Source organism: Gorilla gorilla, chromosome 17 (genome assembly GCF_029281585.2).
Source record: "Gorilla gorilla gorilla isolate KB3781 chromosome 17, NHGRI_mGorGor1-v2.1_pri, whole genome shotgun sequence".
NCBI classification, from domain to species: Eukaryota; Metazoa; Chordata; class Mammalia; order Primates; family Hominidae; genus Gorilla; species Gorilla gorilla.
The window spans coordinates 91,475,244-91,497,761 of NC_073241.2; the positions used below are offsets into that span (position 1 = coordinate 91,475,244).

At 36.4% G+C, this 22,518-nt stretch overlaps 1 protein-coding gene across 14 annotated transcripts in view; it reads right to left on the reverse strand.

Annotated features, from left to right (window-relative positions):
• PIGN (phosphatidylinositol glycan anchor biosynthesis class N) overlaps positions 1-22,518 on the reverse strand; it is a 291,867-nt gene that overhangs the window by 251,863 nt on the left and 17,486 nt on the right. For 4 of the 14 annotated variants that reach the window (XM_055368740.2, XM_055368738.2, XM_055368736.2 and 1 more), the window contains exons 2-7: positions 14,923-14,999; positions 13,765-14,055; positions 10,311-10,432; positions 9,754-9,852; positions 7,189-7,295; positions 857-981 (exon numbers count right to left, since the gene is read on the reverse strand). In XM_055368740.2, the coding sequence (XP_055224715.1) occupies positions 857-981; positions 7,189-7,295; positions 9,754-9,852; positions 10,311-10,432; positions 13,765-13,985 (674 nt within the window). In that variant the 5' untranslated portion in view covers positions 13,986-14,055; positions 14,923-14,999. Of the gene's footprint in view, positions 1-856; positions 982-7,188; positions 7,296-9,753; positions 9,853-10,310; positions 10,433-13,716; positions 14,056-14,922; positions 15,000-16,205; positions 16,332-22,518 lie in introns of all 14 variants that reach the window. The other 10 variants (XM_055368735.2, XM_055368734.2, XM_019014269.4 and 7 more) reach the window with 5 other exon arrangements.

Consider the following 22,518-nt stretch of genomic DNA (forward strand, 5'->3'; position numbering starts at 1 on the left):
AGATGACGTTCATGTCTCTCACTCTTACTACATAAACTAAACTGTTTGGCCATATTAAAAGTATCATTTCAAGTATAGAATATTTTCATTCCCTAAAGTGCTTTTGATATAAAATATAATATCACGTTTTGAACACATTATATTTAAGACTGCCACACAACTGAACAAGGTTCATTCGATATGAATATTCCATCAATTACAACAGTGCATCACGTTTAAGAAGGGGATTGTGAGGTATTCATTACTGGCAGCTAACCCAATAGGCTTTACAGCCACTGTTAGGCTAATTTAAACCAAATGCAAAATAAGAAATAAGAGTATAACATGGTATCTTCCTTTTACTTACGGTCTTCAAAAGTGAGACAAATACTTGCTGTTATATATAAGGAGTGTTACTGAATTATGGTATACAAAATGTATACAATTTATTTGCTAGATACAGTACTAATTAAAGGGAATAAACAAGGAATAAATAATTACATCTTTTGGTGATATAAAAGTTACTACCATAAAATGCTTTATATTTTCAAGATTCTCTGAAAATATTTCTAAAATATATAGATATTTTAGATAATTTTTTTCTCTGCTTCAGTAAATGAAGATTATGTAATATGTACAGGATATATTTTACTTATATTAATGTGCCATCTGGATACAGCACATATGATTTAAACCACTATATCAGAAATCTCATATAATTGAGAACTTAATAAACATTACAGTAGTTCTTTAAAATATTAGCTCTGTTGTTATAATCCCAAAGAAAATTTTATAATAAAAAAGTTATAATAAAAAGTTATAATAAAAAGAATAGCTCTTGCCCTAAAAAATACAATTAAACACAACATTAAATTACCTCGAGGATGGTCGATGAGCATGTCCGTTTGTATCTATTCCTAATAAATGTAAGAAAAAAACTATTTTCTCTTCATTTAATTTAGAAAACAAAGACTGGTTGTTTCTGGCACGATGAAAGAAGTCCTACATATAATAAATGAGTTAAAAATATTTAGTTCATTTGTTTTATTTTAAAAATAATACTGATGAAAACATTTAAATTTATGCATAAGTACAAAATTAAATTATCTCACGTTGTTTAAATCTGTGCTCAAGACCTACCAACACAACGTCTTTGCTATCAGTTCAGACATCTATGCTCAAATAATGAGTTAGCTCTTTTCTCTGTTATAATAAGGCCAAAAAAAGGTGTTAGAAAGGGGATCATAATTTCATAGAGATCTCATAATGTTGTTAATCCCACATCTAACTTAATAAAAGACAGCAGATTGAAGACATATTTTGGCAGGAGTCAAAAATAATATAGTAATACTGTTACCAGTTTAAGAATAATTTATTTTTTTAAATATTTCAGAACTGGACCACTTTTCATTGTCCTGTGTACTATCAACCTAGTCCAACCATAATCTCTAATGTAGAACATTGCAAATAGCCTCCTAATTACTTCCTTTGCCCCAGCTAGAATGTGTTCTTCAAATCATGTAACAGAAAAGCAACCAATTAATAAAATACTACTTGGCAGGGTGAGGCTGGGAATAATTAATTAAAATAAAATTTGAAGATTATTATGCTAATTAAATAATGATAAACTAGATTCATAAACCCTTCTAAGGCAAATGATTCACCCTGTATTCACATATGCATGAACATGGGTGCAAAACTTTGAAGACTACTTTTAAATTATTTTAAATAAGTCAACAGGCTATCCAAGATACATCTTTGTTGTTCACATAAATGCCTTTAACTGTAGAAGATGTTAACTTTTAACAAGATATGTTTAACTTTTCAACAAAAGTCTGAAGTATTTAAGTAATTTTTTCAAATAATTCTTCACTACTATGTTAAAAAACACAAATGGTGCAATTAGAGAAACTAGCTATTCAAGAATAGAAATAAATTAATACAATATATAACCTGCTATCATCCTTCTCAAAAGTATAAAATTGCCCCCTAACTTTCATATACATTCTATTTAACCCCTAAGAAAATTTAAATCTAGATAAAAACAATAAGCTCTTTAAGAGAAAAGAATTAAAAGTTAAACACATAATTGAAAGCTGAAAACAAAAAACTGAGCAAATGACTTGAATTACATCTATAATTTGTTCTATGGCTGGTACAATATATTCAGCTATGTAATCCTTTCTTGCAGCTAGATGTGCCTATCCTATCCTTTCTTGCAGTTAGATGTGCCTTTGTGGTTTTGGCCAGTGAGATTTAAGTCAAACATTTCAGTCATAAAGCTATGTGGATCTAAGGCTTTTTGAAATAAATATAATTCAGTAGGAAAGTAGGTCCTTTTTTATTCTTCATATTGTTAACCTATAACACTAACATAAGGGCGGGAATTCCAGGATTATCTTGGGTCATGACATAACTTTGAAGATAAAACTCATGCCCTGAAGTTAGAGGAAAACTTTAGGAGACTAAGTGTCAGTGATACTGTAGAACCACTATAGCATCCTGGACTGCATCAATGCTCAGCTGCCTACTGCCAGCATTATCTTTACTAAGATAGAAGTAAACTTTTAAGTTATTTTTTTCCATATTACACAGGTATGATCTAATCTAAGTTAATATACTTATTCATGTACCAAACAATTCCCTGATAAGAGTTTGTTGTTGTTGTTGTTGAGACAGTCTCTATTGCCCAGGCTGGAGTGCAGCAGCACAATCTTGGCTCACTGCAACCTCCATCTCCTGGGTTCAAGCGATTCTCTTGCCTCAGCCTCCCGAGTAGCTGGGATTTCAGACATGCACCACCATGCTCGGCTAATTTTTTTGTATTTTTAGTAGAGACAGGATATCACCATGTTGGCTAGGCTGGTCTCAAACTCCTGGCCTCAAGTGATTCACCCACCTCGGCCTCCCAAAGTGCTGGGATTACAGGTGTGAGCCACCGCGCCCAGCCTCTGATAGGGTTTAAAGTTAACAGTGTGAAAAAGTCAGTATCTGTGCCAACAAGATGTATATTGAAGGGGAATATGTCAATGTATGAACAGTTATAGTATAGCACAATAAAGTATTAAGGGAATATAGAGGAGGGTTATCTAAGTCAAACTGGAAATAGGGCAAAGCAAAGAGAAGTCACAGAAGACCTAATAGAGAAGATGATGCACGAACTGAGTTTTTTAAAGTAAATAGATTCAACCCAGGCGAACCTTTAAGGCCACTATACTAAGTGAAATAAGCCAATCACAAAAAGACATAGACTGTATGATTCCAGTTATGATATAAGGTGCCTAGAGTAGTCAAATGCATAGAAATAGAAAGTAGAATGGTGGTTGCCAGGGGTTGGGGGAGGGGGAAATGAAGAGTTTTTGTTTGTTTGTTTGTTTGTTTGTTTGTTTTTGAGATGGAGTCTCACTCTGTCGCCAGGCTGGAGTGCAATGGCGCAATCTCGGCTCACTGCAACCTCCACCTCCCGGGTTCAAGCGATTCTCCTGCCTCTCAGCCTCCTGAGTAGCTGGGACTACAGGCATGTGCCACCACGCCTGGCTAATTTTTGTATTTTTAGTAGAGACAGGGTTTCACCATGTTGGCCAGGATGGTCTCAATCTCTTGAGAGCGTGATCCACCCACCTCGGCCTCCCAAAGTGCTGGGATTACAGGTGTGAGCCACAGCGCCTGGCCAGAGTTATTGTTTAATGGGTACAGAGTTTGTTTTGCAAGAAGAAATATTCTAGAGATTATTAGCTGCAAAACAACATGAACATACTCAACAATACTAAATTACAGATGCTCCTCACTTGCAATGGGGTTATAGCCCAATAAACCCATCCTAAATTGAAACTATTGTAGGTCAAAAATGCATGTAATATACCTGCTACAGGTAGTTAGACAGGCATGAGTGGGGCAAGGGAGGGGTCTTACCCGACCACTAGGAATGTCAGGTGATGATTCAGCAATTATCACACTGCCTCTCTAAAAGTGGTAGATTGGCAGCTGGCACCAGGGAGAGGCCATTTCCTGATGGTCCACACTTGCTGCACTAAAGTGTTAACTGAACGCAAGCACCAGAGAGATGCAACTTCTCAGGCATGTGCATTAATAGACCAAATGGCATAGTATGCCTGTCGGGGGCACTCCACCAGAAAAGGAAAGAAAGCCTTGGATAGGTATGTGTACAACTTTCTAAACACACTATGCATGCGCACCTCCCAAGGTTAAGGAGGGCACTGTGCATGCGGGCGCCCCACCCTAAGGGAAGAATCATGGAAATCGGCCAGCCTATAAAGTCCTAGGATCAAGATTAAACACTGCACTTGACCTCGCTGCTCACTTGGGACTCTTCTAGGCATACTTTCCTTTCTTTCCCGTTCTAAAGTTTTTGTAAATAAACTTCCATTGTTGCCTTGGTCTCTTCTTCTGCCTTATGACCCCCAGTCGAAGTTTTTCTTCTGGGGAGGTAAGAATTGAGGTTGCTGCAGATCCTTACAGATTTGTTGCCGGTAATTCAGATACCTTGTGCCAGTAACATACCCAACCTACCAAACATCATAGCTTAGCCTGGCCTACTGTCAACGGAGAGTCAAACTCTATAAAATATTTGAAGAGATTTATTCTGAGCCAAATATGAGTGGCCATGGCCCATGACACAGTGCTCAGGAGATCTTGAGAATATGTGCTCAAGGTGGTCGGGGTGCAGCCTGGTTTTATACATTTTGGGGAGACATGAGACTTCAACCAAATATATTTAAGGAATACATTGGTTTGGTCCAGAAAGGCAGGACAACTCAAAAGTGGGGATTGGGGGGAAATTTAAAAATTTTCCGGTTGGCAATTGGTTGAGTTCTCTAAAGACTTGGGATCAAAAGAAAGGGATGTCTGGGTTAAGATAAGAGATTGTGGAATCCAAAGTTCTTATTTGCAGAGGAACCCTTCAGATAGTAGGCTTCAGAGAGAATAGGTTGTAAAATGTTTTTTTTTTTAATTTTATTATTATTATACTTTAAGTTTTAGGGTACATGTTTCTTATTAGACTTTAAGGTCTGTGTTGACGTTAATGCCAGAGAGGTATAATGAGGCATGTCCAACACCCACTTCCCCTTATGGCCTGAATCAGTCTCTCAGTTTACATTTTAAAAGCGCCCTGGCTGAGAAAGTCCATTGAGATGGTTGGGGGGTTAGGGGGGAGGTGCTTAGAATTTTATTTTTGGTTTACACTACCTTCAACATGCTCAGAACATTTACATTAGCCTACAGTTGCAAAATCATCTAACATAAAGCCTATCTTTTAATAAAGTGTTGATAATGTGAAATAAGTGAGATAATAATTACTATCTCATGTAATTTTTGAATACTATACTGAAAGTAAAAAACAAAATGGTTGTATGGGTACTCAATGTCCGGTTTATACTAAATATGTATTGCTTTTGCACTGGTGGAAAGTCAAAAGAATCATAAGTTAAACCACTGTTAAGCTGGGGACTGTCTGCAAACACTTAAAATGCTTAAGATAGTAAATTCTGTATTTTGCATATATATATTTTTTTTTTTACCACAGTTACAAAAAAACAGGTGAGTAGAAAACTGCATGGATCTGGAAACTGTTTGGCTTGAATTAAACATAAGTCTCTAGCCAGGACATGAAGTTCGAGTAAACCCTTACCTCACTCTCTAGCCTCTTCTGAGACCTGGCTCCCAGGCAGTCCTCCTGCCACACTAACCTCCCTTCTTTCTCACTTCCTCAAATCCATTATGCTGGCTCTTGACCAAGATTTACATAATGCTGTTGGCCTGCAATACCTTTCCATACCAATCCATCCCTATCCATTTCTTTGTCTCCTGTACCTGTTCAGAGATTATCTCAAACCTCTTAGCCTTCCCCTAACTGCCCAGCACAGATTAGAATTTTCTGAAGATATATTCTTGGTCTGTATTTTTCCTTCACATCACTTACCAATGCTGATGACTTCATATTTTCATTATAACTTGGTTAATATATATCTACCATATTTTATGAAGTCATGTGCAAATCTTTTTTTCTGTTCACTACCATGTCAAGACTAGTAGTGTTGAAATAAAGAAAGGAAGAAAGACATGAAAACCAGGCCAGCTACCAGCTATGTATGTACATTCACAAGGAATCAATTCCATGATTTTGGAGGGATTTTAGCTACACATATGAAATTAGAAGCCAAAGGCTTTCATGCAGATATTAATATTAGTACATTAAGTTAATAAGTGATGATTAGCAAAATAATTTGCTAATCATTTTCTTACAGAGATTTTATTTAAGTTGAAAGTTTTCCCTGTTGACAAAAGTATATATTAAAAGTAAAAAGAAAATTTCAAGGGAAAAGACCCTTGGAAAAAAATAGGGTTTAGCAATGAATTTTAGAGCACTTAATTTCTGCTAAGCAAATACAAAGAAAAAGGCAGATATATACTAAGGAGTACATTTACAAACAAACAAAAATGGCTGTATCATGGAGAAGTCCACAAAGTCAGTTCAAAAGACATTACTAGAAAAAAGAAGTATCAATCAAAGCTTCTTATAATGGATAAATTATGAGTTGTTATTTGGAGATGAGGAATAATGCACTGGTAAAAGAAGAGAGCCAAGGTCCACAATTGAGATTTTCACACACTTTTTGAGAATATAAATTATATCGTATTCCTCATGAAACTATGATAATTGTCATTATAAAATGTTCAAAAAACTCTGGTACTTAAAGAAACCATAGATTTTTATTATGATCAATTTGCTAATTTGTTTTTGCCTATATAATCTGCTTATCTAATTTTTCTTTAAAGTATAATTTTTTTAAAAAAATCATCCACTTTGTTATTATAAATGTATTACATTTGAACAGCATTTTCCCAAAGGCTTTCCTACATCTCACATGGTCCATTACTACAAGCGGCTGATTCCACGGTCAATAAAAGATCAAAATTTACCCAGGATGAATCACAAACTAGAAACGAAAAACAGGTTTCCTAAATCCTAATCTAGGGCTCATTTTACTAATAGAAACAAAGGAGTTTAAAACTTCTCTTGTTTATTTAGAATGTGTAATTTTTTAGAATTAAATCTTAGAATTCAGAACAGTGTGCTACAATATAGAACTTTCAAAGCTCATGAAAACAGAAAAAACGTGAGATACAGTCTCCAATACTTCAGGTAAAAATATGCTTTTTGTATATTAACCACTCAATAGCACAAACCTTAACATTATCAAAAACCCATGTATCCAGTTTTGTTGCATCTTGAGCACCAAAATCCTCTCTTTTAGCATCATAACTATATGTATAAACGTGGTCTCCACTAGCACCTGAAAAGAAAATTTGGAAAAAATGATCTTTTTACAAAATCTTTTAAACTATCATAAAATATGAGCTAGTCATTCACAGATTTTTGTGAGTAACCAGAATTTTCACAAAGCATTGTTCATTATGATGGGGAAGAGAAAAATGGGAGGAATAATTAACATTTATTTATGTTATGTGCTATGGACCATGCTACATACTTTAATGTATTCTATTGCGTTTTGTCCTCAAAAATAACACATTTTAATTTCGCAGATTCATTATATGTTAATTAACACACCAAAATCACAACTCTAATAAGCAATATAACAAAAATAAGCATAATATTTGTCTCCCTTTAAGGATTAAACTATTCAAAACATGTGTGCCCCTTGGAATGCTACAATCTAAAATAGATGATGTGTGGTGTACAAACCTTCTTAACATAAGAAAATTCAGATATTTCACTTCTCTTATTCATAAACTATGCGTATTTTTCTCAACTTATAAGAGAATAAATATTGCTTATTGCCAAAGAGTTTGAAGGGGTCAACAGATATGACAGTCTCATACATTTGCAAGACTGTATTAAGAATCTAAACAGTTTAGTGAATTTCTGAGTTTGAGAGGCTCTTGCAGGTAATAAGAAAGAGTGTGGTGGCTCACACCTGTAATCCCTGTATTTTGGGAAGCCGAGGCAGGTGGATCACCTGAGGTCGGGAGATCGAGACCCCCCCTGGCCAACATGATGAAACCCCGTCTCTACTAAAAAGAGAAAAAAATTAGCTGGGTGTGGTGGTGTGCGCCTGTAATCCCAGCTACTCAGGAGGCTGAGGCAGAAGAATCGCTTGAACCAAGGAGGCGGAGACGGCAGTGAGCTGAGATCGTGCCACTGCACTCCAGCCTGGGCAACAAGGGCAAAACTCCGTCTCAAAAAAACAAAAACAAAAAGAGAGAGATATAATAAAGTAATACAATCTTTATAGCACCAGTTCAGCTCTAATGACCCTATTCCACAGCTCAGCCATTCCTCTTCCCACATCCCAAATAAAAAGGTCCGACTGGGTTTGCTGTTTACTACAAGATATGGAACGTTAGACTATCTCTAATTCAATTATTGGTCCTGTCCCATCCATTGTAGCCAGAAATAGGAATGTTAGTTTGATAAGCCATAGCAACTTAATCCACCCTTACCACCACCAGCTCCCAAAAAAACTAAACTGCTTTCCAAAGAAGGCAATATATAAATGGCAAACAGTTTGGGGCTTTTTGGTCCGCCCAGTATAATAATGTTCTATGACTATCATCTGTAAAATTCTCAGTATATATTTTGCTTCCTGGACACATAATAATCTTCAATAGTTCCCATTATTTTAATTACACTCATGACTAAGTATGTTACAAATCCTTTCTGATAAGTGAAATGATCGATCATTCTGCTCCCACTTAAAAGCATTTAATGACATGAAATTCATCCAACTGATTTTAGAAAATAATATAAATGAATTTTCTAATTAAGAGATGTCCCAATATTTGCAGAATCATGCATATAAACAACAAATCCAAATGCTACATTCAGTATATTAAATATCAATTTAAATAAATTATATGTTAAATGCCATATATATCAAATGCCAGAATATATGGCATCTTCGATGTATTAAAATAGGAATTATAACTATACATTTTAACACTTAAATCTTTTTTTTGAGATAGGGTGTTGCTCTGTTGCCCAGGCTGGAGTGCAGTGGCATAATCATGGCTCACTGCAGCCTCAACATCCCAGGCTCTCAAGCACTCTTCCCACCTCAGCCACCTGAGTAGTTGGGACTACAGGCACATGCCACCACACTCAGCTAATTTTTTGTTTGTTGTAGAGATGTGGGTCTCACCTTGTTGCCCAGACTGGTCTCCAACTCCTGAGCTCAAGTGATCCACCTGCCTCAGCCTCCCAAAATGCTGAGATTACAGGTGTGAGCCACTGTGCCCAGCCAATGTTTAAATCTTTATATGAATAGCTACTAACTTTTAAAATGATTTACCAAAGTATAATGAACCACACCTCAACATCATCATTTATAATCAAGTTATGTGAAAAGTGCTATGCTAAATATTTCACATGAATTACATAATTTAATTATAAAAATAAATCTGTGAGACAGAAACTAATATTATCACATTTTACGAAAAGGAAATTGAAGTTCAGAGAGGTTATATAAATTGCTCAAGATTATATAGCTGTTAAGTGATAGCACTATATACCACTTAATTGAATCCAAAATACTATCTAACTGTATGATGTGCCAATATTTCAAGTAGAAGGAAAAAAAAATACTGTAATTAAACAACCCTATTTCAGAAATGTTAAAAATGTAAAAATCTGTGTAAAAATCAACACATACATGACATACATAAAAATAGAAAACTACCATATTGACTTACTCCCTATTTACTATCTGAGGAAACATAATCAGTGACTCTTACCTTTGGCAAACATAGGCAGGATATCTGGGCTTCCCCAGCTCCATGTGTATTTACTTTCATTAAAAAGAGAATCAAACTCTACAGGATTTTCCTTCCATCCTTCAGAAAGCAAGCAAGCAGTATTAGTTATATACACACGGTACAATAAGCCCCTAAAGAACTATTCTTCAAATAATAACAATTACATTAGTCAGTGAACAAATGCAAAACTAATAGATTTTATATTATGCATATTATACCACTATTTTAAAAAAACTAACAATAGATAATTTACTTCTTAATGAAATATAAAATTATTTTTGAACTTTCAAGAGTAATATCTAGGAAAATTATGCTTCCATCCAACCCAAATTCTTTCAATAACACAGGATAATGAAATACTAAAGCTTCAATTCTGGAGTCAGTACCAGTGGGTGTTCATGTCAGCAAAGCATGCTAAAACATTTGTCCAAAGTATCTCAAAACATACCTTCACTTTGTGACATGATTAAGTGGTAAAGGACTAATATTTACTTGACAAATTTTTCATTTCATAAGATTGTCCAAATAGACAATACCTTTGGCAACTGCACTGACATCTTCATAAAACCCAGCTATCAGAGCTACATGACCTGGCCGAGATTCTGTTGGCACACGTGTATGAGATATGCCCCAGCTGCCTTCATGCATTATGATATTCCTAAAAGATATTAAAGACAAATAGTTAACATAGACTATGATTAGATACTCTCACATAAAGCTTTAGAAACATAAGATTATTACAGAAGGAATCAAAAGCAAAAAACTTAAGTCAAAACTTAAGAAGGAAAGGAATCTTTCAAATTCCAGGTGAGCCCATTCCTAGCATCTACCAGCTGAATGCAGCAGCATGAATTTGCTGATGTAAGACCAAACAAAGAACCATTCAACCACTGCACAGAATCATGAAACAAAATACATGATTGTTGTTTTAAGCCACAAAACAGAGATGGTTTGTTATCCAGAGATAAAACATATATTATTATATCAATGTTAAATTGCATTAGGTGTGATAATAGTATTGTGGTTATTTAAGAGATATAGGCTGAAGTGTTTGGGGTAAAGTTTCTTGCTTTCGAATTGTTAAGGAAAAAATAATTATAACCAGATGGACATACATGGGCACCCCTGTGGTGCAGCTGGCAGAGGGGCCGGGAGAGGGTGAACACAATTATGAAAAAAGGTTAAAATTGTCATACTAGGTAAAGGGTATACAGACGTTCATCAAATAATCCTTTCAACTTTTGTTTAGTTGAAAAATTCTTAAAAAACTAAGGGGAGGGAAAATGGCTACACTCCTAATTAGGAGTTAAATTATATCCCCAAATTTGAGATTAAAACAGGCAAAAAGATTATTTTGCTAAAAGATGTCAACATTATTTAAGTTGTATCCACAGTGATTTGCAAAATTTGGGGAAGAAAGCAAAACTACAAGTGGTGCTATTACAGGTGAAAGGCCAGCAGAGCAATAAGTTATAAAATAGTAAACTCAACAATAACATTTTTCAAGATAAATATCTGCCTCTCAATACATTCTAAAGAAAAATATTTATAAATACTGGTGTCAGTTCTTTTACTATTGACTTACCTAATAATAAAAGCAGTTTTAGTGAAATACATTCATAATAAGTAAACAGTTTCAAAACCACTGGACCAAATATTAACGAGAAATATTCTTTAACTTCTTGAGTTATACAATGAAAACTGGACTTAAACAGAAAGGGGAGGTATAAAGAAATGTGGATACTCTATTTAAAAGCATTAGTTTAGATACTGTATTTAAAAACATTAGTTTAGATCACGTTTTTATAAAACAAATTTTGGGCCAGATGCGGTGGCTCACGCCTGTAATCCCAGCACTTTGGGAAGCTGAGGCAGGTGGAGGTCAGGAGTTCGAAACCAGCCTGGCCAACATGGTGAAACCCCGTCTCTACCAAACGTCCAAAAATTAGCCGGGCATGGTGGCACGTGCCTGTAATCCCAGCTACTCAGGAGGCTGAGGCAGGAGAATCGCTTGAACCTGGGAGGCAGATGTTGCAGTGAGCCAAGATTGCGCCATTGCACTCCAGCCTGGGTGACAGAGTGAGGCTCCCTCTCAAAACAACAACAACAAAAAGCCTTTCAAAAACAGGCTTAGAAGAAGCTAGAAGATTCCTGACATTGTAAATATACAATGGCACACAACACAAAACATCAACTGTTTGAGCCCACAGAGCTTCCGTTAGTAAGATCCAAAGGAGAAACAAGTGCCACCAGAAAAGCTTGACTTTATTTTACTAGTATATTTTTATCCTCTTAATTTTGAAATGAAGTATATTTCTCTTTCCTTTGGCAACTAAGAAATTCACCCAAATACTTTAATTATTTCTAGAAATTTGTTACAGATTTTTGTGTACTGTACTTAACCTTGGTTTGATCTTATTTTCCCACAATGTTCGTCTATTGACTTGAGTCTGTCTTTTCTTTATTTTTATCCTTCAATATGTTATACATCTCTTTGAGCTATCGTAAATTTAGTTCTGAAAATTCAACACAGCATTAGAGTTCATCCATTCTTCTAGCTGTCAACAAATATTTGTTAATTGCCCATTATGTTATAGGAACTGGAGATAAAGTGGTGGATAAGTCCCCAGTCTCATGGAACTTTCATGATGGTAAGTACTATAAAGAAAAATAAAACAGGCCAGGCACGGTGGCTCACGCCTGTAATCCCAGCACTTTGGGAGGCTAAGGCAGGTGGATCATGAGGTCAGGAGATCAAGACCATCCTGGCTAACATGGTGAAACCCCGTCTCTACTAAAAATACAAAAAATTAGCCGGGTGTGGTGGCGGGCGCCTGTAGTCCCAGCTACTCGGGAGGCTGAGGCAGGAGAATGGCGTGAACCTGGGAGGCTGAGCTGGCAGTGAGCTGAGATCGCGCCACTGCACTTCAGCCTGGGTGACAGAGCAAGACTCCGTCTCAAAAAAAAGAAAAAGAAAAAGAAAAAGAAAACAGAGTAAAATGATAGGAGGTAATGACGACAGATGGGGATGGGGGGAAGACACAACATTTTAGAGAAATTTCCTCTTGAATTCTATTTTAATCTCTCCACAACAGCATTACAAGGCCTTTCAGGAGTTGCCACTAATCAGAAAAAGAGCAATTGTTTGTAGGCCCTTTGTAAGTCCAAGAAATTAAATATTTCTTTTTAAAGCAACTTAACAGAAGCCAAAGTTATGTTAAACAGTGATATAGAAGTGAAAGGGCTCTATATTCTTTTACAGAAGGTTGTGTTTTAATTTGAAGTCTATACTTTGTACTTAAACATCATTGAAATTAGTAATTCATTAATATTTATGCTTGTCTTTGTTTTGTAAAATTAGCAGATTTTTTTTTCGTTTTTTTTTTTTTTTGAGACAGAGTTTTGCTCTTGTTGCCCAAGCTGGAGTGCAATGGCACCATCTCGGCTCACTGCAACCTCCGCCTCACAGGTTCTCCTGCCTCAGCCTCCCAGGTAGCTAGGATTACAGGCATGTGCCACCACCCCCAGCTAATTTTTTGTATTTTTAGTAGAAACGGGGTTTCTCCATGTTGGTCAGGCTGGTCTCAAACTCCCGACCTCAGGTGATCCATGCGCCTCAGCCTCCCAAAGTGCTGGGATTACAGGCGTGAGCCACCATGCCCAGCAAGCAGATTTATTTTTTAAGAAAAAAATAATATAGTGAGTCTTGAGCCAGGTTTGGGAAATTAGGACAATTTAGCTTAAGCAGCTAAGCCTATCCATTTCAATTCACCGGTTATCAGCTTCAACAATACCAGAAATAACACCTAGGAGGAAATAAAGTGGCATCTAGTGCTGACCCATAAGACAAAGGCAAATGTACAAGTGCCCTATTCTCTTTCTCATCATCACCCCTGTGCCCAGTGCGTGATAAATAGCAAGATATTTTGCAGTTTACTTAACTCCGAATAACATTTTAAGAGATGTCTCTGTATCAGTTTACATGCTTGCCTAATAAACGGTGCTCTAGAGTTTCCATTTTCATCTAATTCGTAAAGTGCATCTGCTCGAAGGCCATCAGCAACAAACAACACTAATCTTCTCGCTGGAGGAGGCAATGGTGTAAACTGAGGAGTCATTCCATGAACCAAAGGAGATGTAAAATAAATGTCAAAGATGGAGGCGAAGAACACAAAATGTATAAGCAATCCCAAAGTAAAGAACAGCAGCATATCCAGTGTAACTAATTAGACGTCAAGAACAGCAGCATATCCAGTGTAACTAATTAGTCTTCAAGAACAGCTGAAAGAGAGAACAAAATTAAATTGGGGTAAATCTTAATGCATTCATATGTATTTTCACATATTTTGATGATCACAAGTAGATGAAACATATATTTTTAATTATTATATAACTCACAACTTTACTTTCATTTGTTTTGGTAACAATAGGTACTATTTAATAATGTGACATAATACTGAAATCAAATATGTAATAAAGTACATCTAAGCAAAAAGAAAAAGTTCAAGTATAATAAGTAATTGGGACAAATAAACTATAATGAATTTAAGTGCATAATAAGCTCATAAAAATTAGCACAGGACCAAAGAACAAATAAATAATTAAATCAGTCCTAAAAAGAGTTAGCGTTCAGCCAAGTCAAATCCTACAAAAAGAAAATGTAAGTCGTGCAACTCTTGGTTGTACATATGACAATCATTGCCAATAACAGATTTTTAATTATTTAAATCAGTTATAATTATTTAGATGTTGCTGAATTGATTTAAATTATTCAAATATTTGTGATTTTTTTTTCTTCTTACTTTGGTATTCTGGCTGTCTTGACTATTACCACATTGAGCAGGAAACATGTATTCTATCACATTTGGCAGAATCATTATGAAGTTAAATTTCATCTGTGCTTCAGAAAATTTGTACTTATTAAAGAAATATTTTATTTTAGTTCCCTGAATCAATCAAAAAGGTTACGTTTTATCCACTCAATAAAAATGTTTTGTGCACACATCACATGCATAACTGGGTGCTGGGGTACTATAAAGAATATCGAGTTCTCTGTAAGTTCATCACAGAGCTAATGAACTTACAAATACTTAAGGAAGAAAAACGAAGCAATATGAAACATTTAAATAAAACTGTAAAAGAAGATACCATTAAACTGCCAAGATCAAACGGAACATGGGAGTGCTTTCCAAGCCAGTCTGTAATTTGCTATTGTTGGTGAATCTCTGCAGATCAAGGAGAAAAAAAAAAAGTATCGGAACTTGTCTTAGTTGTAATGTAACGGCATTAGCTACATATAGTGATCCTAGGCTGAAAAACACCAAGGATGAGGTAATTTTAACTACAGACACATCTTTTTCTTCTTGGCCTGAAGAATCACATCATGGAAGGAAAGGATGGCAAAATAACCTTGCAAAAACAAATGAAACATTGGAAAAACACTCATCAAAGTCAAGCAGATTATAAAAAAGAAAACATGATAGAGCAAAAGGTCAAATTACAAGCCACTTATTTTCTGAGAACCAAGGGTCAACTAAATATCAAAGATATTCTACAAAGTACAAAAGTTCCTTAGTGAGTAGATGCTATTTTGCATCTCATAGCTAACTGACAAAGAGAATCTTTATGTGTCATATAGCATATTCCCTCCCCTCTTCTGTGCTACTACAAATCAACTTTCCATTTTCTGAGGCAGTTTAGAATAATAATCACTGTCCTTAATTTTTTTAAAAAGTAAATTTTATGTATTTTTACTAAACAACCTAATGAACATTAAATGCTAAATTATCAATGTGAATGTAAAATAATTCTGAATATATTTGTGTTATTTTCTTAAATATAATTCTCAATGTAGAATTAAAGATTCAAATATTGTGAAAAATTCTTCAAATTACCAAACCAATTTAAAATTCCATTAGAAACATGTAAATAACTGTTTACCCAAATCTGAAAGTTCTGAAAATTGACAGTAATCTTTTTAGTGCATCAGTCATATTACAGTACTTTAAATTTATATCCATTTCTATTTGCTTGCCTGCTAGCCAGTAAGGGTGTGTACTGATTTCCTACTTACAGTTCTTCATGACTTGCTCCTTTGTTTTGATTATTATAGTAGAGTTCTTTTAGACATTAGACCTTTTCTACTCTAGAGACAACACAGAGGTCCCAACGAAAAAAGGACTATGGTACACCTAATAATAAACCTGACCCAGTTGTATTTTCCTGTTGGAGATAACCTTTATTACGTTATTTTCAAAGCTCATATTTTCATGGTGTTCTGGTCCCCCAAGAAACCTAGATTAGTTACCTTTGTGGCACGTGGTATTTTTTGTTTTCAATTTTATTTCAAGAGCATTTTGTTGGGTCAACTACTTAAAATACCCTCAGAGAATACGAAGAAGAAATGCAAAAGTATCTATATCTAAATTTACCTTCCAGGTTTATCATCATCTGTTCAAAAAGATTTAGCTTTTAAGGAACATCTATGTTCAAAATTATAGGTCTCCAAAGGCTACAGCTCATCTCACTTTGCCCAGGACTGAGACATAATACTGTTTCTAGAACATAAAACATTTAAAAAAATTGTTAAAAAATTCACATAACATTTACCATTTTAGACATTTTAAAGCGCAGAGTTCTGTAGTGTTAAATACATTCACAGTGTTGTACAACCAATCTCCAGAACTTTTCATCTTACAAAACTGCAACTCTATATATAGCCATTAAACAACTCTCCATTCGCCCCTGCCCTAACCCTGGGGAACCACTGTTCTACTTTCTATTTCCATGAGTATAACTATTCTTGCTACTTCATACAAGTGAAATTATACAGTATTTGTTCTTTTTTGATTAGCTTATTTTACTTAGCATAATGTCCTCAAGTTTCATCCATGTTGTAGCATATCAGAATTTCCTTCCTTTTTAAGACTGAAATCAGACCATTGCACGTATATACCATGTTTTGGTTATCCAGTCACTTATTCAGACATTTGAGTTCCCTGCACCTTTTGGTGACTGTGAATGATACTATGAACATGGGTACACAATCAGTTTTGTTTTAAAATAAACATTGGGTATTGACCAAAGGCAGTCATGTAGATCCACTTAATTACAAGAAGCTGGAAAATATGGAAAACTGAGGAAATATTTGGTAAATATCACTGTCTCTGCTGCAGACATATTTTTACACATATTTCATACTATAATATATAACATAATGTATTAGTCCATTTTCACATTGCTTCGAAGAACCATCTGAAACTGGGCAATTTATGAAGAAAAGTGGTTTCACAGTTCCACAGGCTTAACAGGAAGCATGACTGCGAGGCCTCAGGAAACTTACAATCATGGCAGAAGACAAAGGAGAAGCAAGCACGCCTTACCACGGCAGAGCAAAAGAGAGACTGAGCAAAGTGGGAAGTGCCACAGACTTTCAAACACCCAGATCTCACGAGAACCCACTCACTATAAAGAGAACAGCAAGGGGGAAATCCACCCCATGATTCAATCGCCTCCCACCAGGTCCCTCCCTCAACACATGGGGATTACAATTCGAGATGGGATTTGGGTGGGGACGCAGAGCCAAACCATATCACACAGTAATACATATATTATGTTGATTATTATCACACATAATCATTATTATGTATATGTTAATACATATATTAATTACACTGGCTGAATGTAAACAGCAGATTGTAGTGGGTAAAGAAATGAATCAAGGAGACTATCAGAAAGCTAGTTAGTATGTAAAATAGGCCAAGAAAGAGATTATTGTTGATTAGTATAAATTAGTGCAGTGGAAGTTAACAGAAGGAAGTTGATGATCAAGTTATACTTTGGAGGGAGATAAGGAAGGTTGCTATGGTTTGTGCTTTTCCCCACCAAAAGGCATGTTGAAATTTGACCCCATTGTGGCTGTGATGGGAGGTGGAGCCTAGTGAGAGGTGTTTAGGTTACAAGGTTGGATCCCACATGAATGGCTTGGTGCTATTCTCACAGCACTGAGTTCTCACTCTGGAGCAGAGGAATTAGCTCTCTGGGAATGGATTAACTCCCCTTCTCACGAATGGGTTGTTGTAAAGTGAGGTTCCTCCTCCTGTTTGGTCCCTTTTCACACATGCTCACATCCCCTTTGTTCTTCTCTGCCATGTTATAACAAAGCACAGAAGCCCTCACCAGAAGCCAGGTCTGTGTCCTTTAACTTCCTAGCCTATAGAACTGTGAACTAAATAAACCTCTTTTCTTTATATATTACCCAGTTTCAGGTATTCTGTTATAGCAACACAAAACAAACTAAGACCTGGGGCTTCAATAAAAGGATATGGGTAAAGAGGTAAAAAATGACTTCCAGATTTCTGGTTTGAGCATGTGAATGGTCTTTAACTTAGAGAAGGAAAAGATTTCCTTACAGGATATGGGGGGACGTAAAGCTGAGGGAGAAAGTATTGAGCATTTTCTTTTTAATACATTAAATTTAAGCTCGAGATGCCATAATAAGGCAGACAGTTGCTGTGAAACTCAAGAGAGGAGATCTTAACTACAAGAATGACCTAAAGAGAGCCACTACTAGAGACAGAAAAAAATTAGCCAGTGAAGTAGAAGGAAAACCAGAAGAGGGGCCCTTGAAATTAAAAGAACAGTGATTCAAGTGTGAAGGGTGTGGTTAACTGTCAGATCTGCTTAAAGGCTGGAGTAAGAACAGTAATGAGTAATCTAGGAGCTTGGAGTTCTTGTTAACTTATTGAGAAGTTTAAACAGTCGTGTGAGCTGAGTCCCATTAAAGTGGTTGTTTGAAAAGTAAATGGGAGGTGAGGGAGTGAGAGTGGAATGAGCGCAACTCTTTGGGAGAATACTAACTTTAAAGAAAAGAAGAAAAATAAAAATTGATGTAGGGTCAGTAAAGGGTTTTCCTAAGCTATTAGAGACTAGAAGATTTGTGTGCTGAGGAATAATTTAGAATATAGAAGGATATGAATGATGCAGCAGAAAGCTGGAGTTAAATTCTCAGGATAGCAAGAGGGGATGGAATGGAGAGCACAAGTGGAGGAGCTGGGCTACTCTGAGTTTGCGCAGGACCTTCTTGCTTTTAGCACTGAAAGTCTAGCAGCCAGAGAAACGTATTGGTTGCAGGCAAACTATTATTGCGCTCTGGTTGGCTCTACCCTGCAGCAGGCTTCTTCTCATCTTTCATGCCCCTTCTCAAACATCACCAACTAAAGGTTCCTCTGATCACTCTGAAGTAGGCCCCTCCTCCATCTTCCTTGATCCAAACAAACATACATTCTGTAGCTATTGTTAATATTTATTTAGTGGCGAGGCTGTGGAGAAATAGGAATGTTTTTACACTGTTGGTGGGAGTGTAAATTAGTTCAACTATTGTGGAAGACAGTGTGCCAATTCCTCAAGGATCTAGAACGAGAAATACCATTTGACCCAGCAATCCCATTACTGGGTATATACCCAAAGGATTATAATTCATTCTATATAAAGACACATGCAGACATATGTTTATTGCAGCACTATTTACAACAGCAAAGACTTGAACCAACCCAAACACCCATTAATGATAGACTGGATAAAGAAAATGTGGCACATATACACCATGGAATATTATGCAGCCATAAAAAAGAATGAGATCATGTCCTTTGCAGGGACATAGATGAAACCAGAAGCCATCATTCTCAGCAAACTAACACAGGAACACAAAAACAAATACCACATGTTCTCACTCGTGAGAGTTAAACAATGAGAACACATGGACACAGAGAAGGGAACAACAAACACCAGGGCCTGTAGCGGGGGTGGAGGACAAAAGAAGGGAGAGCATTAGGGCAAATACCTAATGCATGCAGGGTTTAAAACCTAGATGACAGGTTGATAGGTGCAGTAAACCACCATGGCACATGTATACATATGTAACAAACCTGTGCATTCTGCACATGTATCCCAGAACCTAAAGTAAAATAAAAAATAAAATAAATATTTATTTAGTTTATCTCTTCCACTAGAATGTAAGCTCCTTAAGAACACAGATTGACACCTTGTTCTCTCCCGTATGCCTTGTCTATTGACAGAGAGCAGGAGCGCGCGCTCTCTCTCTCTCTCTCTCTCTCTCTCTATATATATATATATAATCTCTCTCTATATATATACACACATATATATAGATAGAGATATATAGAGATATATATGTGTGTGTGTGTGTGTGTGTGTGTGTGTGTATTCAAAGTTGGCCAGGCATGGTGGCTCATGCCTGTAATCCCAGCACTTTGGGAGGTCGAGGTGGGCGGATCTCTTGAGGTCAGGAGTTCAAAACCAGCCTAGCCAACCTGGTGAAACCCCATCTCTACTAAAAATACAAAAATTAGCCAGGTGTGGTGGTGCACACCTGTGGTCTCAGCTACTCGGGAGGCTGAGGCAGGAGAATCGCTTGAACCTGCGAGGCAGAGGCTGCAGTGAGCCAAGATCGCACCACTGCACTCCAGCCTGAGCGACAGAGTGAAACTCCGTCTCAAAAAAAAAAACAAAGTTATATGTCTCCATAACACACTCTCTCTCTCTCTACATATATATTTATATATACACACACACAATAGAAGTGTAGTGATAACTTATTGTAGATAATATATTATGAAATTTACATTTTCCTGATGATCAATGATGATGAACAACTTTTCACGTTTAACGGACATTTTTTAGTCTCATCTTTTTATCCGTTCTCTTTTTTTAATGGTGTGTATAAAAAAACAGTACTTTTTAATTCTGATTAAGTTCAGCCAGGTGCGGAGGCTCACGCTTGTAATCCCAGCACTTTGGGAGGCCGAGGCTGGTGGATCACCTGAGGTCAGGAGTTTGAGACCAGCCTGACCAAAAATGGAGAAACCCTATCTCTACTAAAAATACAAAATTAGCTAGGCGTGGTGGCGCATGTCTGTAATCCCAACCACTTGGGACGCTGAGGCAGGAGAATTGCTTGAACCCCGGAGGCAGAGGTTGTGGTGAGCCAAGATTGCGCCATTGCACTCTAGCCTGGACAACAAAAGTGAAACTCTGTCTCAAAAAAAAAAAAAATTCTGATTAAGTTCAATTTACCAACTTTTCTTTCTGGTTATTATATTTTATGTCCCAACTATGGAATCATTGTAAGTAACCATGCTTTCTTTATACACATTTTTAATATCTTTTATTTGAAAATAATTTCAAACAAAGTTACGAGAATGGTACAAACACCTGTATATCCCTTAGCATATTCACCTAAATGTTAACATTTTCCCTATTTGTTCTTTTTTTCCCACTCCTTCTCTGCTTTGCTCCATCCCAGCCTTGCCTCTGTGCTTTGTCCTTTCTCTCTGTATATATCTGATCACATAACATTATTTCTGAACCATTTGAGGATAAGTTATATACACCATGACTCTTTATTCCTAAATACTTCAGTGTTTACTTCCCAGGAATAATGATACTCTCTTATACACCTACAGTATAGGTATCAATTCAGTAAATTCAACATCAATGTAATATTTAATCTACCATCCATATTCCAATTTTGTGAAGTGATCCAATAATGTTCTTTATAGCATTTTTATAGCTTTACTGAGGCATAATTGACCAAAAAACTGTACATAAAGTGTAATAATCACAGTCATAACGAACAAACCCATCAACCTAAAAGTTTTCTTACGAGTCTTTGTAATCCAACATTATCCCATTTCCTAGACAACCACTAATTTTTTTTTTTTTTTTTTGAGACGGTCTCACTTTGTTACCCAGGCTGGAGTGCAGTGGCATGATCTCAGCTCACCGCAACCTCCGCCTCCCAGGTTCAAGCAATTCTCATGCCTTAGCCACCTGAGTAGCTGGGACTACAGATGTGTACCACCATGCTCAGCTATTTTTGTATTTTTAGTAGAGATAGGGTTTTGCCATGTTGGCCAGGCTGGTCTTGGAACTCCTGGCTTCAAGTGATCTGCCCACCTTGGCCTCCCAAGTGCTGGAATTATAGGTGTACCATGCCCAGCCCACTAATGTATTTTCTACCACTATAGATTTGTTTGCATTTTTGAATTTTATAAAAATCTATTTCTGCATCATGTACTCTCTTCCATCTGAATTCTTCCACTGAGCATAAATACTTTCAGAATCATATATGTTTGTTCCTTTTTATTATTCAGCATTATTCCATTGCACAGATATAGCACAATTTGTTTATTCACTCTCATGTTAACAGACACTTGTGTTGTTTCTAAAAGTTTTTGGTTATTTCAAATAAAGCTGCTATGAAGAATCATGTAACAGCTTATGTATGGGCGTGTGCTTTCATTTCTTCTTATTTTTTTATTATTATTATTATTTTTTTTGAAACTCCTGGGCTCAAGCAATCCTCCTGCCTTGGCCTCCCAAAGTGCTGAGATGACAGGCGTGAGTCACTGCTTTCATTTCGCTTCAGTAAACACTTGGGAATAAAATGGCTAGGTCAAATTGTAAATATATGTTTAACTTTTTTTTTTCCTTGAGACAAAGTCTTGCTCTGTTGCCCAGGCGGCAGTGCAGTCGTACGATCACGGCTTACTGCAGCCTTGACCTCCTGGGCTCAAGTGATCCTCCCACCTCAGCCTCCTGAGCAGCTGGGACCACAGGTGAGAGCCAGCATGCCAGCTAAGTTTTAAATTTTTCGTAGGGATGGGGGGATCTCAGTATGTTGCCCAGGCTGGTCTCGAACTCCTGGGTTCAAGTGATCCTCCT